Raw genomic sequence first — 16,728 nt, forward strand, 5'->3', positions numbered from 1 at the left:
ATGGCCATCTTTCTGGAGGCCACCGTGTCACTGCTGGGGGGGCTTCTGGGCTTAGACAGAATGCCGGCGGAGCCCCCCATGCACAGAGCCGCTGCCGCCCCAGCATAGAGGCCCGCCACTCCACAGAGCCCCGCTGCCGCTACACCAGAGCCCTGACACCACCGCACCACAGAGCACCGCTACAGCCACACCAGCCTGGGAAGGGAGGCTGCATTGGGACCACCGCCACATTTGGGAGTATGTTGCGACCATAAGACGCACCCCATATTTCTCCAAAAATTTTGGGGAAAAAAGTGCTTCTTATGGTCCGAAAAATACGGTAAGTAACATTTATTCAGACTCCCATGACAGCACCACGAGAGAGGGGATCCGCCCTTCAGGAACAGGAAACCTACAGATACAAAAAGGCAGCACCTCTCCCACGAATCAGTTGGTTTCCTGTTCCTGTAGGGACAAGATCCTACAGATAAATTCTATGGATCCCAGGCTGGCCGGTCGTACCAGGTAGCAAAGGGGGTCTCCTCCCTTGGCCGGTGCGGGGGTTCCTGGAGACGCCATGGTGGTCTTGGCTGGGCTGCACAGCAGTGGCATTCACGGCAGGGAGCAGAGTCCAGAGGATTCCTGTCTCCAGGGAGGCCAGCGCCAGGTGAGTATTCCCAGTCTCTCTGTTCAGGTGGGTGTGCGGTGCAGCAGGGTTGTGGCGTGCTGGTGTCAGGAGGTGGGCGCTGTCCGGAGCGCTGCTGGCGGGCCTGGCGTCCCACACCGCTCTAAACGCCAGCTGGAGCGTTCCCGGTGACATCGGGGGCGGAGCCGGCGAGCGCTTCCGGGTTGCTGGGGTTGCTGCGCATGTACAGTAATTCCAAGATGGCGGTACCCACCGGATCCTGGACGCCGGGTTCAACGCGGGCCCTCTGACCACCCACCTGTATTCCGGAGCAGGAGAGCCAATGGAGACAATGCAAGGCAGTCTGCTGACCGGAATAAGGGGGATTTAAGCAGGTTCCAGATTCAGAACCATGCTTCTACCTCATTGTCATGATGGAGAGCGATCGTGAACAGCAGCCTCAGCTGCTGGATGAAGTGCGACAGAAGCCCAAGGAGAAGGAGCATGTCAGGAGTGACCAGTCCAGTCGTAAGAACTCTTCCAGGCAGGGATCAAGAGCATCGACTGTGAAAGACACCCCCCCCCCCCCCCCCCTCATATTCCGGTAACTTTTTCTCTGCGGGCACTGGTAAGTGATCTACGTGAAAGGTCACTCGGTGACGCAGCCCCCCTTTATACTTTTTCATTTTAGGGTAATGTGTGGGCAAGGCGAAACATAAGGAATGCACCCTCTGTGGAGTCCCCTTGCCAGATTCAAGCCTCAAAAAATTATGCACCCCCTGTATCCAGCAGACGGTGAGGTCTAAATGAAGAGTGGGGGTGGAGTGACATTAGGTCTGGATAGACGATATCACCTTTACTGTCCTCCCCCAGGTAGCAGGAGAATCTCTGTATGCGGCAAGCTTAAAAGATGGTCAGAGCGGAAGTGAGGGAATCACTGAGGTCCCTGTCCCAAGCGGGAAGTTCAAAATACAAGGCCCCTTTGGACTGGCACTTCCCTTCGGTCTATCAGCTGCCCCCTAGGGCGTTTACAAAGATAGTTGCTGAGGTCATGGCACATTTACGAGAATCCAATATTCTTGTTATCCCCTATTTAGATGATTTCCTTATAGTGGGGAATTCAGCGGACCATTGCCTATCACAAGGCTGGATAATAAATTGAGAAATCCCAGTTACAGCCCCTAAAAATTCAGAGATTCCTAGGTCTACTGTTAGATTCGGAGGCCCAGCAATGTCATCTTCCACCAGGTAAGTTATTACATATTCAACAGGTGTTAAAGGTGATCGATAGACCCTCCATGACCCTTAGGCAGGCAATGTCCCTGTTAGGATCCTTGACTTCATGTATCCCAGCTGTCCGATGGGCTCAATTTCACACCAGACCTTTACAATCAGAGGTGCTGGTTAATGATAGAGCCTTGGAAGGGTCCTTGCAGGGTCAGATAATATTGAGTCAGTTAACCCCTTACGTCTTAGAGGGTGACTAAATGAAGATAGCTTATCTGCAGGTGTTCCCTGGGTGACACAAGTGACTTGTGTAATAACCAGACACTAGTCCCTCAAGGTGGGGGCCCATATGGGTGACATTGTGGTTCAGGGGCAATGGGACTCCCAGGCAAGAGTTTCATCCAATCAGATGGAGTTAATGGCAATTGAACTTTCAGTTAAACTGCTCGTATATCTACAGGGTCACCATGTCAAGATCATCTCAGACAACCAGGTGGCAGTGACTTATGTAAATCACCAAGGTGGAACGCATTCTGAGACTGATGCAAGTGGCGGATTGCCTATTCCAAACAGCAGAAAAGCATTTTCAGTCTTTAACTGCACTTCATATCAGAGGGAAGGAAAATGTAAAGGCAGACTTTCTGAGCCGCAATACCCTAAGGCAAGGAGAATGGTCTCTGAACAGACACCTCTTCGATCATTGTCCGCAAATGGGGTCAGCCAGAGGTGGACCTCTTTGAGACAACAGAAAAGTGAGAAAATTCTGTTCCCCAAATCCCAGGGAGAATCCTCTAGTAGTGGACACCTTCTTGATAAGATGGGATTTTTCTTTGGCTTATGCGTTCCCACCATTGACCCTGTTGTCTCTAGTGGTGAGGAAAATCAGGGAGGATCGGGCAAGAGTCATACTAATTGCCCTGTTCTGGCCCAGGAGGGCCTGGTTCGCGTGGCTCAGGACTATGTTGGTAGGCGACCCCTGGGTGCATCCAGACACTCAAGACTTGCTCTACCAGGGACCGATCAGCCATCCACAAGTGAAGAGACTCCATTTAACGGCATGGAGTTTGAAAGGTCATTGCTAAAAGACAGAGGCTTCTCCCCAAATTTAGTAGATACCCTTCTGAAGAGTAGAAAACAACAAATCACAACAAAAATCTACTCTAGAACCGGGAAGAAGTTCCTGGCCTCTTCAGAATTTAACGTTGAAGGGGTGCCGATACGTCAGATCTTAGAACTTCTACAGAAGGGTTTGGAGTTAAATCTTTCCACAAGTACACTAAAAGTACAGGTCTCAGCCCTGGGTGCCCTGTTCTCATGTAACATTGCCAATAACTATTGGGCTTCGAGGTTTATTAAGGCAGCTGGTGGAGCTAGACCTATACACAAAAATAAAACCGTACCATGGGATCTTAACCTAGTCCTTTCAACTTTGACAAAGGAACCGTTCGAACCCTTACATTCAGCCTCAATTAAGATGTCCCTTAAAACAGCTTTTGAGGCAGTCCAAAGCTCAGAAGAGAAGAGGCGCCATATTGGAGTTCAGATTTTGCTGGAATAGTTTGAGGGTGCCATGTCACTTTGGCAGAGCCCCTTAGGTGCCAGAACAGAAACCCCCTATATGTACAGTGGTCATATTAACACCATGTGCCTCACAGAATTTTATACCACTGAGCGGTGAAGAAAGAATAAGTTACAGTTCTATCACTAAAATGTTGTTTTAGCTCCTAGTTTTTAATTTTTCTAAGGGCTAATAGGATTTTTTTTTACAACAAACTGAGGTCCATTTTTTCCTCTGTGCCAATACCCTACATGTAATCAGGAAATATTTTCCAGGCACAGTGCAAAGTTCAGAAGGTAAGGAGCGCCAGATTTTACTGTTGTAGTTTGCAGGTGCCATGACCCAATGGGAGAGCTCATGAGGTGCCAGAACAGCAGAATCCCCCCATAGGTGACCCCATTTTACGAACTATACCTCTGAATGAATTCATCTAGTGGTGCATTGATCATATTGGCACCATGGGTGTGTCACAGAATTTTATATAATTGAGAAGTGAGGACAAAATAACTGCATTTTTACCACAAAAAATTTTTTGCCAAAGATTTTACATTTTCACACAAGTGGATAAAAATGGCACCAAAATTTGTCCCACAATTTCTACAGAACGTGGCAATACCCCATATGTGGCTGTACAGTACTACTTACAGAGACTCTGGAGGAATGGAGAGCTATTTGCCTATTCAAGTGAATGGGTCTGTGCACATATCACTGTGTTTCCACAGACCTTGTCTGTGGGCAAAACATGCTGATATGTCTGTTTTCAATGTCGGAACGGGCCACAAAACGTCCCGCACATATGCGTACGCGTAACACACATGGATATCATCCATGTGACATGCATCGGCGCCAGGGAAGAAGCATTACAGTAAGCGCTGTTCCCCGTCGGATGATCAACACGGCTCTCATCATTCTCCCCTGCTCTGCCGGCGATAGGCCTTGCTAAAGCTCACAGCTGCGGCCGGTATTCTCAGGCTGGTAAGAGGCTATGGATATTGACCCCCCAGCTGCCCAGAAAAGGCACATCTATTAGATGCGCCAATTATTGCACTTTGCCCGGCTCTTCCCACTTGCCCTGTAGCGGTTGCAATTGGGGTTCATATTTATGGGGTTGATGTCACCTTTGTATTGTCAGGTGACATCAAGCCCACGGCGTAGTAATGGAGAAGTCTATAAGACACCTATCCACTACTAATCCTTTAGTTACATGGTAGAGACATAGCCAGCATAAAGTCCTTTATTAGAAATTAAACAAAACCGATTTACTTTCTTATTTAAAAATAAGTTATTCTCACCAAACAGCTATTCCACCGAAGCCCTCGTTCTCCTGTAATAAAACTAAAATTAAAAAACACTATACCTGTGTGGTCTGTGACCACTCATGGCACCTAGTGCCGTGTGTCAGCTGTCAGAATCAACTGACACCCAAAACAATCGCCTGTGCACCCACCGTGATCGCGATGACTTAATATTCCGTCCATGGTCAAATTGGCCCAGGTCACATGGACGGAATACTACGTCTGATGTCAGAAAGGGGTTTAAAAAAACATACAGGTCCACCGTAGTCCACAAATAAAAACCTGAGCGAAATAAAAACTGTCCCTCGTTCATCAATTTATTAGAAAACAAAAGGTTCCCATGCATGTCTAACGGCTGTGATTAGCGATGCCTGTAACTACACCGCACATCAGTCGCTGAGTCGTGCTGCTCTGTATAGTGACCCCATATTGCGCCCCACAGTATAATGGCCTTGTACAGGGCCGCACAGTATAATTGCTTCATATAGCGCCCCACAGTATGTCACTATATAGTGCATCCTGGTATAAGCTCCATCCTGGTATGTATTTCTAATATTATATGGCTCTCTTCTGCTACATCCTTTACTATCGAAGGGTGAAGTCACTGCCATGGACCCTGTTGTTGACACTGCTCCTGTCCACTCCACTCTACTGGTCCATACCACTCTTCTGGTCCATACCACTCTTCTGGTCCATACCACTCTTCTGGTCCACACCACTCTTCTCTGGTGTCTTCTGCTCTTCTGTCCAGCTTCTCTGGCGTTTGCAGCTTGTCTTCATGACACAGGATCTGTCATGCTGGAAGTTAACATTACAGCTTCTGGCATAACAGGAACTCTGGGCTATAATAAAATGGTGCCCAGACACCCCTACAGCTGTGAATTGGGCAGCCCACAGAGGTGTGCCCAGTTCACAGCTGATACTGCTGCAATGTTGGTGATAGTGGTTGGATGCCAACCCTATACCCAATGTATTGGCACACACTGCAGCGACCCTTACAGACCAATTATAAAAAAACCTATTTAGTACAACATTTGCTGAAATGTTTTGCAACATTTTTATTTCTTAAATATAAAAACGCAGCACTATCCTTTTTAAGGGTTGGGCATAAAGTCTTCAGCAACAGAGGCAATCTCTCTGCAACCTGAGTAACATTATTCCAGATGGTCCCACTGATTCCCTCTACTGGAACTCTGGAATGGATCCTTAGTAAGGCAGAGGAGGATGTTTAAAAGCTAGTTTTCAATTAGTTTCAGGACAAAAATCTTACCTATCCACCTTCTAAACTACAATGGTGTCGTCATGATGCTACGCTCTCCCCAGATAAACAGCATGCATGACAAACCAACTGTCACACACTCTCGGGGAAGCTGCCAAGATTTTTTTTGCACTTAAAAAAAAAAACAAAAAAACAAAGCAACCTGAGATCAGCTAGTAAGTTGACATGTGGTGTCCACTGTATTGTACGGGTTGTTACAGGATCAGTAAATGGCATGTTTATCTAACTTATACCCATAAAATTTAATGTTGAGTCAGCGTTTACTTGTAACATAAATGCTGCTTTTTTCCTGCTTTTTAATCTGTAAATTTTCTGATGTTAAAATGTAATTATCAGATAAGATTGTATAGTTGGATGCGACACCTGCAGAGAAAAATGCAGCATGTATGCTTACAAATGCCTTACAAATACACACAAATGCATGTCCTCATATAGTGAAGCTTGTGTAAAAACTACCATACTTACAACTATAAATGAACAAAAAATAAATTCATAGGTCTCAATTGTCCCCGATGCAGCAGAACAGGTGCAGCAGAACAGGTCCAGTGCTAAGTGTGGATAGATGATAAATGGGTATGGGCTTGACTAAAAAATTTGCCATGGTATGTGCCGCAAAGTTTGACCCTTTCTATTCTGTGAAGTTGGGAGTTATGGCATAACCACCCAACTAGTAAGAGGGTTTCTAGTGTCCACCTTCACCCTCTTACACAAGCACCATGCCTAGGCAGTTTTCAAGCCTAACCAGTTTGGAATACCATTAGTAGATGGCATCTGTTCTAGTTTAGAGGCACATTCTGCAGGGTTAGTAAACTGGATTGTGGTTATCCAAGGGACATAATTTTGATTCACTGCATACTCCTCCTATGCAATGGACAGTGTACACCTGGTGTAACCTACTAGACAATTAAAAAGCTTCTATAGAATTGGTAACTATAAAACTAAAGCTTTGTTGTTAGCTGTGCTAGATATCTGTTAACAAGGACAATTTTAATAATGTGCGCAGTGTAGGGTATTCCCCATTAATGGGATTGTCAGGTTAAAAACAAGTGTGCGCTGACCACAGTATAGGAAATAACTTGCTCTTCGGTGGATGATTGACATCTGGTAAATGCACCAATTGGTAGAAGGGAAAACTCCTTAACTACATAAGAATAGAGCAGCAGTGCCCATGCTTGGCGACTGTCCTATTAATTTCAAATGGGACTGAATGCTGTGCTTCGCTTTTTCCAGCAGACTCGGTGAATAAATTCTGCATCATTTTGTAATTAGGATGGAAGTTCCCCAATCTGCTGATTGGTGGGATCCTGGCATAGGTGATAACTAGTGATGAGCGAGCACAAAAATGCTCGGGTGCTCGTGTTGAGCAAATTGGAATGCTCTGGTGCTCAACCAGAGTAACGAGCCCAATGTAAGTCTATGGGAAACTTGAGCATTTTTGCTGTGCCATTTTTGCTCTCCCCCAGAGAGGTCATTTGAGGGTCTAAAAACAGTGGAAATTGTTGAGAACATTGCTCAAATGACATGGGAACATCATGGGGAGGATGCCTGGTAGCATTTCTGACTCCCAAGTCACTGCTGTAAACAATGTTGTCAGTCTTATGCCACTTTTACAGACTCACCAAAAAACATACAAAAATAAAACCAACATTGATTTACCTGGGAAATATGTTAAGAAACCTCCTTTCCAGGGTAATGACTTGTATATAAGGCAAAACAAATAACCAAAAACAAAAATTCTCCTCCACACCTTGGGCTATGTTCACACCTAGCATTTTTTATGCATTTTTCAAGTTTTACATTGCTTTCAACCAAGACAAATTAATTCACTGGGAAATGTAATTTTAAAATTTTGCAACCTTAGCTGGCAATGTGGTGTGTGACAAATCATGTTTCATTTATGAAGGAGGGACTCAAAGCCTATTTTTATAGGGTTATCAGGGGGCTTTACTATTAAAGGGCCAGCAGTCGGCCCTTACTATTCTTAGAGAGCCATCAGCTGGCTATGCTTTGTTGTTCCCATTATTAAACAGTGGGTCCCTATCATGTTGTATGCAGTGAGTGGCAGGGCTGCCCAAAATTTGGACGCACCCCAATACCCCTTTGATGAGACTTACAGTAGGGCCACCTAAAAGCAATGTTCCCATTATGAAGGTGGTACTCCCATACTGCTTGCCTATGCAGGACCCTTATAGCTAAGTTGTCTGTGTACCATGAGGGTAAATTGACAGTGTTGAGAGCAAGACACTGAGGCTGATGGTGTTCCTATGCAGTGAATGCAAGGCCTGTCCCAAATTTAGACATACCCCTTCGAACAGCCACCCCAATACCCCTTTGAACAGATGTCCTGGATGGCCACCTGAAAGCATTGTTCCCATTATTAGAAATTTGGTACTCCCATACTGTTTGGCTATGCAGTGAATTGTTGAGCCAGAAGAACCTGCATTGGAGAATTGTGTTAAGGATGAAGACCTGGCATTGGTGTATTGCAGTGTTAAGGCTAAACATCTGGCAGTGTAGCATTTCAGTGTTGAGCATGAAGAAAATGCATTGGTGAATTGCAGTGTTGAGGCTGAAGAACCTGCAGTGGAGAATTGCAGTGTTGAGGTCGAAGTAAGTGCAGTGGAGAATTGCAGTGTTGAGGCTGAACACCCGGCAGTGGAGAATTGCATTATCGAAGCTGACCAACCAACAAAGTTCACATTATTAGGAAGTGTCTCCCATACTGTTTGTCTATGCACTGAATGCAATGCCTGAACCAAATTTGGACGCACCCCAACACCCCTTGGAAGAGACATCATGGAGGAGGGCCTACTAAAAAATCTTCCTATTACAAAGGGGCGTGTCTCCTATACTTGTAATGCCCATGCAGTAAGAGCATGGGCTGACAAACATTTCCCCCTGCGGAGTATACAGCATCATAAACACCCCTAAAAACAATAACGTGGGTGTTGCATCTCAGACCACGGTTACCATGGTGATCTGCAAGTGGTGGATGATGAGGATGAGAAGGAGGTGGACGACTGCAAATAGGCCTAATCAGGAAGCGTATACCCATGTGTGGGAGTGAAGAGGTGCATGGGAATAAGTTCTCAAAAAAACACTGGATTTGAGTTTTTCGCTGCTATCATTTGGTGGTGTAGATTAGGCTGGCCAAATCCAGCCCTTGTTCATTTTTATAAGAGTCAGCCTGTCAGCATTTTCAGTTGACAAGTGGATGCGCTTATCAGTTATAATTCCAGCAGCAGCACTAAATACACGCTCTGACAAAACGCTAGCGGCAGGGCAGGCAAGGACCTCCAAGGCGTAGAGCCAGTTCATGCCACAAGTCCAGCTTGGATACCCAATAATTATAAGACAGATGAATCATGGAGGACGTTGGTACGGTCAGCAAGGTATTCCCTCAGCATCTTTCCAGACTTTGCACTCCTTGTGAGTACACAGCGCCACAGCGCCTCAGCGCCAGTGCGATGGGAGGGTCTGAGAAGTCTCCCAGAACTTTGCCATTGTTCCCCTGCCTCTGCTGGATTGGAATTCTCTCGCCTGTACTCCTTGGTTGTCCAATGAACTGTGACCTCTGCTGCCAGTTTTCAGATGGGAATTTTTTTTTTAATTCCACAACAAGAGCCCTCTGGTATTTCACCATTTTAGTACACCTGTCTGCCTCTGGAATAAGAGAAAGTTCTCCTTGTAGCGTGGGTCTAGAAGTGTCACCAATCAGTAATGACTGTCACCCAAAACTTTGAGAACGCGAGTGTCACGGGAAAGGCAGCAGAACATAAACTCACCCATGCATGCCAGACTGCTAACAGGCAAGACTTCAGTGTCCACACCAAGAGAATGACGGACCATGCTCTCCTCATCCTCCGGCCATCCAAGCTGAACAGACGGTATGACAGTTGTGCTTGTAGTACCATCTGTAGCACATGAAACTAGCTCCTGTTCTTCCTCCTCATCTTCCTAGTCACCCAATCCACATTGGGATGAGATGAGGCTGGGCTGTGTAATCGCGCTGTATGGTTCATTGCTCTTTCTAATCATGCTCCGCCTGCAATGCATCCTCTTTGATTGCGAGCAGAGTGTTTCAGAACAGAGAAGTGGGATTGTGATGCTAATTATGGCATCATCGCTGCTCACCATCTTGGAGTCTTCAGTTTTGGAGGATGGTACGTATGTCTGACATCCCTGTCCACTCATGAGGTCTTGTGTGGAGTCTGAACTGGAACCCGACAGCCTTGTTGATGCTCGTAGTCAACAACTCCCCTCTTCTGCTCACAAATCTTTTCCAACATCTGCAGTGTAGAGTTCCAACGTGTGGGGACATCACACAACAGTCGGTGAGCCTAAAGCTGCAAACGCTGCTGAAGCACGGCAAGGGTGGCGGAAGCTGTAGATGAGTTTCTAAAATGGGCACACAGGTGGCGCACTTTGACAAGCAGATCCAGCAGCTCCAGGTAGCTTTTGAGAAAGCGTTGAATGATAAGCACATGGGCCAGGCATGGTACGTGTGTAAGCTCGCCTCAGAGCCACCACCAGGTTCTGGCCATTGTTGCACACGACCATGCCTGGCTGTAGGTTCAGCGATGTCAGCCACAGATCTGCCTGCTCTTTCAGAGCTGTCCACAACTCTTCAGTATTGCGCGGTTTGTCACATGAGCATATTGGCTTCAGCACAGCCTGTTGCCACTTGGCTGAGGCAGTGCTGCAGTGCTTCCAGCTTGTGACTGATGTGGTTATTTTGGAGATGGCTGAAGAGGAGCAGGTTGTGAAGAAGCTGTAGACTGTGAGGGCAACCCTGATTGACGTAGGGCCCACAATCCTCTGTCGGGAGGACGTGTTCCATCCCATGGTCTGACTGGGTCCTGGCTTCCACTTTGATAACCCAGTGTGCTGTCAGTGAGATGTATCGTCACTGCCCAGAAGCACTTGTCCACGTGTCTGTGGTTAGGTGGACTTTCCCAGTAACAGCATTGAGGGCATGGGTAATGTTGTGGGACATGTGCTTGTGTAATGCGGGGATGGCACACCGGGAGAAAGTGGCGGCTGGGGACAGAGTACCTTGGGATGGCCACTGCCATCAGGTTGCAGAAAGCTTCAATCTCCACAAGCATAAAATTTTAGTGTGGCCTGTGGGGCGTTGGCACATATTTTTGCTTGCGTTCCAATTGCCCAAGTGTGGGATCAGTTGTCTCTGGGCACTCGGCCTTGTTGGAGGAAGGAGGATCAGGGTAAGGAATATGCAATCCACATTCATGGCTACACAGATGTGTGGAAGACAGGGTGGTGGCAAAGTGACTGGAATCATTATCTGCTATCCAACCAATAACCTTTTGACACTGCTCTGGGTTCAATAGTGGTGTGCTGATGCAGTCCCCTAGTAATTTTGCATGCAGAGGCCAAGTTGAAATTGGGCCACATCACCCACATCTTCTCGCTCGACTTTCCTGTCACAATCACGTCCAGTTCCCTGTCCCTTGCCACGGGCCTTACCCATTTTAAATTGATGACAATATTTTCCACGTTCACTACAAATGCTTGAATTTGAAGCAAACTTTTTTGTGATCCGTGTCAAACCATAGTTTAAAATATGTGGCCTGTAGGATATGTGTGTCTGTGTGTCTGTGGTCTGTGGTCTGTGTGTCTGTGTGTCTGTGTGTCTGACTAGACTAGACTAGACTAGACTAGACTAGACTAGACTAGACTAGACTAGACTAGACTAGACTAGACTAGACTAGACTAGACTAATTTTTAACAAACTGGTGTCAATAACTAGACTAAGACCGAGCAAAAACAATTCAATGGATGCCTCTAATGCCACATTTTTTAGCCCACAGATGGGTGAGGCATGTAATGGAGACACCCCACTTTTAAATATCTGGCCTGTATTTTTTAAAAACTGCAAAAAAGTGTCAACTAGGTCAAGACCCAGCAAAATAATTCAGTGGAGGCCTGAAATGGCACAATTTTGAGCGCAATGATATGCAATCTGTGTGGCGGACAAAACCCAGTGTAAAATACCTGCCCTGTAGGTAAATATTTTTTTGCAGCAAACTGGTGTCAAGAACTTGTATCAGACACTCCAACAAAATTTTACAGTACCACAAAAATGCCAGAATTTTCTGCGCACTCAGACGTGACGGCCAAACCACTGTTTAAAATAGCTGGATTTTCAAACGCTGAACTATGGAAAGGATCTGGCTGTATTCTGCAGTGCCAGCAAGCTAATGGAGAAAATAAACTGTGTGCTCTGGATTGCTTTTTTAGAAAATAATCAGGATTAAGATGCAAAAAAAAATTTTTCCTGGCCACTGATACCTGGGGCTATGTACAGTATATACAGTAAATATCTGTAATGGGCAGCAGCAGACAGTAATGGACTGGACCCTCTTGCTGTATGCAGTGAATATGCCACATACACTGCCTGCCTACCACCTATCACTGATATCTATATACCCTGTAATTAGGACTGTTGGTTTAGCTGGATTTATGTATTCAATAATGGTATACCCACACTAACTAATACAATTATAATTCTCTCCCTATCAACGCAGCAACTGTCCCTACATTGGCTGATTCTGGAGATGTGACTAGTAGGGCGGCACCAGGTCTTGTATAGATCTGATGATGCTGTGCGGCCAGCCAGGGGTGGATTAAGGGTAGCCAGGGCCCCGGGCTGTTCAGACACTGTGGGCCCCCCCGGTCATGTGACGGGGGTCATGTGACGGGGGTCATGTGACGGGGGTCATGTGACGGGGGTCATGTGACGGGGGTCATGTGATACCCGAACCAGATTATTCCGGAAAAATGGCCCTACTCTACTGTAACCTATTAAATATTTGTTGAAATCTGCAATACAATTTAGGTATATTTTGACCAATAATATCACATACAAGGAACAAATACCACCGCGCCATGACCAGACCACAAATTACAAACAGTGATCGAATAATATCACATACAAGGAACAAATACCACCGCACCATGTCAAGACCACATATTACCACCACTTGGTAACCAAATAGCACATTCAAGGGACAAATACCACACCATTTCCAGACCACATATTACCACCACATAGTGACTGAATACTACAATACTGATTAGTAATTAAAAAAAAACCAAAAAAACACAATACTATCACCATAAGTGCCAGTATTCACAGGAGATCTGTACTTAGTATGCAGTGTCTGTGTACAGGTAATACAGTGATCACTGGTGACATTGTACACAGGACCTCTGTATATAGTATACAGTGTATAGTGTCAGTGTATAGGTAACACTGACTCACCAGTGACGTCTCTGGGTGAAGTCCTCCATCTTTCATCCAGCACAGACCGCCATCATTTCTTCCAGCCAGGACTCATTTCTGCAGGAAATAACATAGTTATCTAGAGCTCTGCTCGCAGAACACATTAATTAATTTTTCACAACTTCTACATTACACCACATGGAGAAAAGAAGGCGACATAGTGTCACTCTGCACAGTAACAGGACCGCCCCCCCTCCCATTTAAAACAGTATACTCAATAAATAAATACATCACTGCAGTAATAATATAATTAGCCCCTATGGTAATAATATTCCCCACCCTGGCCCCGTGTGTCTCATTCCTGGCTCCAGCCATATGTTCTCCCATCCTGCCCTCATGAGTATCCATTCTACACCATATGATCTCCCCATCTGTCTCCATCGTATCCATCCTGCCCCATGTCTTTCATTCTGCCCCGTGTCTCCAATCATGCCGCGTGTCTACATTCTGCCCATGCCTCCAGCAATCTGCCCCAGTGTGTCCAGCATATTACCCCCAGTGTGTCCAGCATATTACCCCCAGTGTGTCCAGCATATTACCCCCAGTGTGTCCAGCATATTACCCCCAGTGTGTCCAGCATATTACCCCCAGTGTGTCCAGCATATTACCCCCACTGTGTCCAGCAATCTGCCCCAGTGTGTCCAGCATATTACCACCAGTGTGTCCAGCAATCTGCCCCAGTGTGTCCAATTGTCCAGCATTGCCCACAGTGTGTTCAGCATTGCCCCAGTGTCTCCACACATTGCCCCAGTGTCTCCAGCATTGCCCCCAGACAGTGTGTTCAACAATATGCCCCAGTATGTCCAGCATATTGCCCCAGAGTATCCAGCATTGCCCCCAGTGTGTCCAGCAATCTGCCCCAGTGTCTCCAGCAATCTGCCCCAGTGTCTCCAGCAATCTGCCCCAGTGTCTCCAGCAATCTGCCCCCAGTGTCTCCAGCAATCTGCCCCCAGTGTCTCCAGCAATCTGCCCCCAGTGTCTCCAGCAATCTGCCCCCAGTGTCTCCAGCAATCTGCCCCCAGTGTCTCCAGCAATCTGCCCCCAGTGTCTCCAGCAATCTGCCCCCAGTGTCTCCAGCAATCTGCCCCCAGTGTCTCCAGCAATCTGCCCCAGTGTCTCCAGCATTGCCCCAGTGTCTCCAGCATTGCCCTAGTGTCTCCAGCATTGACCCAGTGTCTCCAGCATTGACCCCAGTGCCTCAAGCAATCTGCCCCAGTGTCTCCAGCATTGCCCCAGTGTCTCCAGCATTGCCCCAGTGTCTCCAGCATTGCCCCCAGTGTCTCCAGCATTGCCCGCAGTGTCCAGCAATCTGCCCCAGTGTCTCCAGCATTGCCCCCAGTGTCTCAAGCAATCTGCCCCAGTGTCTCCAGCATTGCCCCCAGTGTCTCCAGCAATCTGCCCCAGTGTCTCCAGCATTACCCCCAGTGTCCAGCAATCTGCCCCAGTGTCTCCAGCATTACCCCCAGTGTCCAGCAATCTGCCCCAGTGTCTCCAGCATTGCCCCCAGTGTCCAGCAATCTGCCCCAGTGTCTCCAGCATTGACCCAGTGCCTCCAGCATTGCCCCCAGCATTGCCCCCAGTGTATTCAGCATTGCCGTTCGCAAAAAAAAAAAAAAAAAGTTCTCCTCACCTGATCAGCGCTCCAGCGGCGAGCAGCTCCCTCCAGCAGCGCACTCGCCGGCGACTGACAATGACGTCAGACGCCGGTGACTTGTGCGCTGCGGCCGACTTCAGCTGCCAGCCTCCAATTGGCTGGCGGCTGTTAACCGCCGCAGCGCCGGAAGGGGCCTGGTGAGCAAATGAGAAGGGGCCCGATGCCGGCCCCCTCTCTCTGCCCACCGGGTCTGGGGGCACATAAATGCAGGCGGCGGGCATTCACAGTACTCGGGCGGTCAATCTGTGCGGTAGCCCAGGGCCCCCCCACACCACTGGGCCCTGGGCTACCGCCCATATTGACCCTCTTATAATCCGCCCCTGCGGCCAGCCAATCACTGTAATGCCACAACCAACATGGCTGCAGCATTACAGTGTGTGGCATACATGCAGGGCAGGGACCCGAAATCCTGCCGAACCACCCCAGAAATGCTCGCTGAGCATCGCAAGCACTGCGATGCTCGGAAGAGCACTGAGCATGCTCACTCATCACTAGTGATAACTTATCATGTGGACTAGGCAAAACTATCAAACAACCAGCTGTATGCACCAAGCTTCACCTGCTAAATTCAGCAAAATGTCTTACATGTCTAACTGCAGAACATATTTATATGCTGCTACTTTGCATACCATGTTGAGGTTTTAAGTGCTGCCCATTAACAAAGTGCATTGTTTTTTCTTTTTTTCCAGAGACCCTACATGGAGATACTCTAGTAGCCCACTTAAGCAGATTAATCTGGCTCTATTTGCATACTGGTCAGCAGCTGTACATTGATGCCATGAAGGGTTTTGTCTATGAATGTGCTTATTCAAGCTATGTATCTCAAATCTATGAAAATGACAGTCTAGCCCTTGTGTGGATTTAAACCATTTTATAGATATTTTTATTTAACATATACCTTTTATACATTTTTTAAAATTAACTCGATTCCACATTTTTGATATTTTTTTTAACTGCTAAACTCATAACAAGGTAACTATTTTAGCTTAATGGGGGGTTTTATATTGAAAACGTTAATTTAGTAAGTTTTAAGCCTTTTAAAATCTAGAATTGTGAAATCTGTAGCACTTGCTATTTTTAATACAGGGCAAGTTGGTGGTCAGGTTTGTAAAACTTTTAAAGCTGTCATACATTTACAATTTGAAGCTGAGATGCTTTGTCTGGGGCTGATATTTGCATGAAGTATATAAATTGTTTTCCAAAATTACTTTTGACGCTGCACCTGATGACTTACCACTTGCTAGAAATGGCCAAAAACATTATGAATGATTATCATGGTCACTTGATGTAATTTAGATGTAGCCTACCACCTCATATAACTAAACATTGTTATTTTTGTAATGTTTTTTTAAATCTGCATATATAGAAGATAAATGTTGTAAACCTACAATCTGATGGCAATAAATGCCTAGTTCTAAACTGCATTGTTTTTTTTCTTACTGAATCACATCAGGGGCAGACACTGACAGCTTGGGGCCCCTGTGCAATAAATGTCTGAGCCCCCCTCCCTGGAACCCCCAGGAGCTTTGGGCTCTGAGCAACAGGCCACATTGCCCTCATTATCACATCATTATCACAGTTCACATGGCACCATAGTAAAAGTTCTATTTTGGCCCTCACACCTCAAAAAAAAATAATAAAAAATAAATAAATATATATATATATATATATATATATATATATATATATATATATATTTAAATGTCCTGTAAAAAGAAATCAGAGCCCTGGTGCAGAGACAACAGGTAGAATTGTCTTGTTGGACGTGTCAGTGAGTGATCCAATCCCCATTGCAATACCTCCCA

At 46.4% G+C, this 16,728-nt stretch overlaps 1 protein-coding gene across 1 annotated transcript in view; it reads left to right on the forward strand.

Annotated features, from left to right (window-relative positions):
• LOC143807696 (uncharacterized) overlaps positions 1 to 16,344 on the forward strand; it is a 126,084-nt gene extending 109,740 nt beyond the window's left edge. The window contains exon 8 of the mRNA XM_077289532.1: positions 15,613 to 16,344. Coding sequence (XP_077145647.1) covers positions 15,613 to 15,788 — 176 coding nt within the window. The 3' untranslated portion in view covers positions 15,789 to 16,344. The remainder of the gene's footprint in view (positions 1 to 15,612) is intronic.
• The last annotated feature ends 384 nt before the right edge of the window (positions 16,345 to 16,728 follow it).

Source organism: Ranitomeya variabilis, chromosome 2, assembly GCF_051348905.1.
Source record: "Ranitomeya variabilis isolate aRanVar5 chromosome 2, aRanVar5.hap1, whole genome shotgun sequence".
Classification (NCBI taxonomy): Eukaryota; Metazoa; Chordata; class Amphibia; order Anura; family Dendrobatidae; genus Ranitomeya; species Ranitomeya variabilis.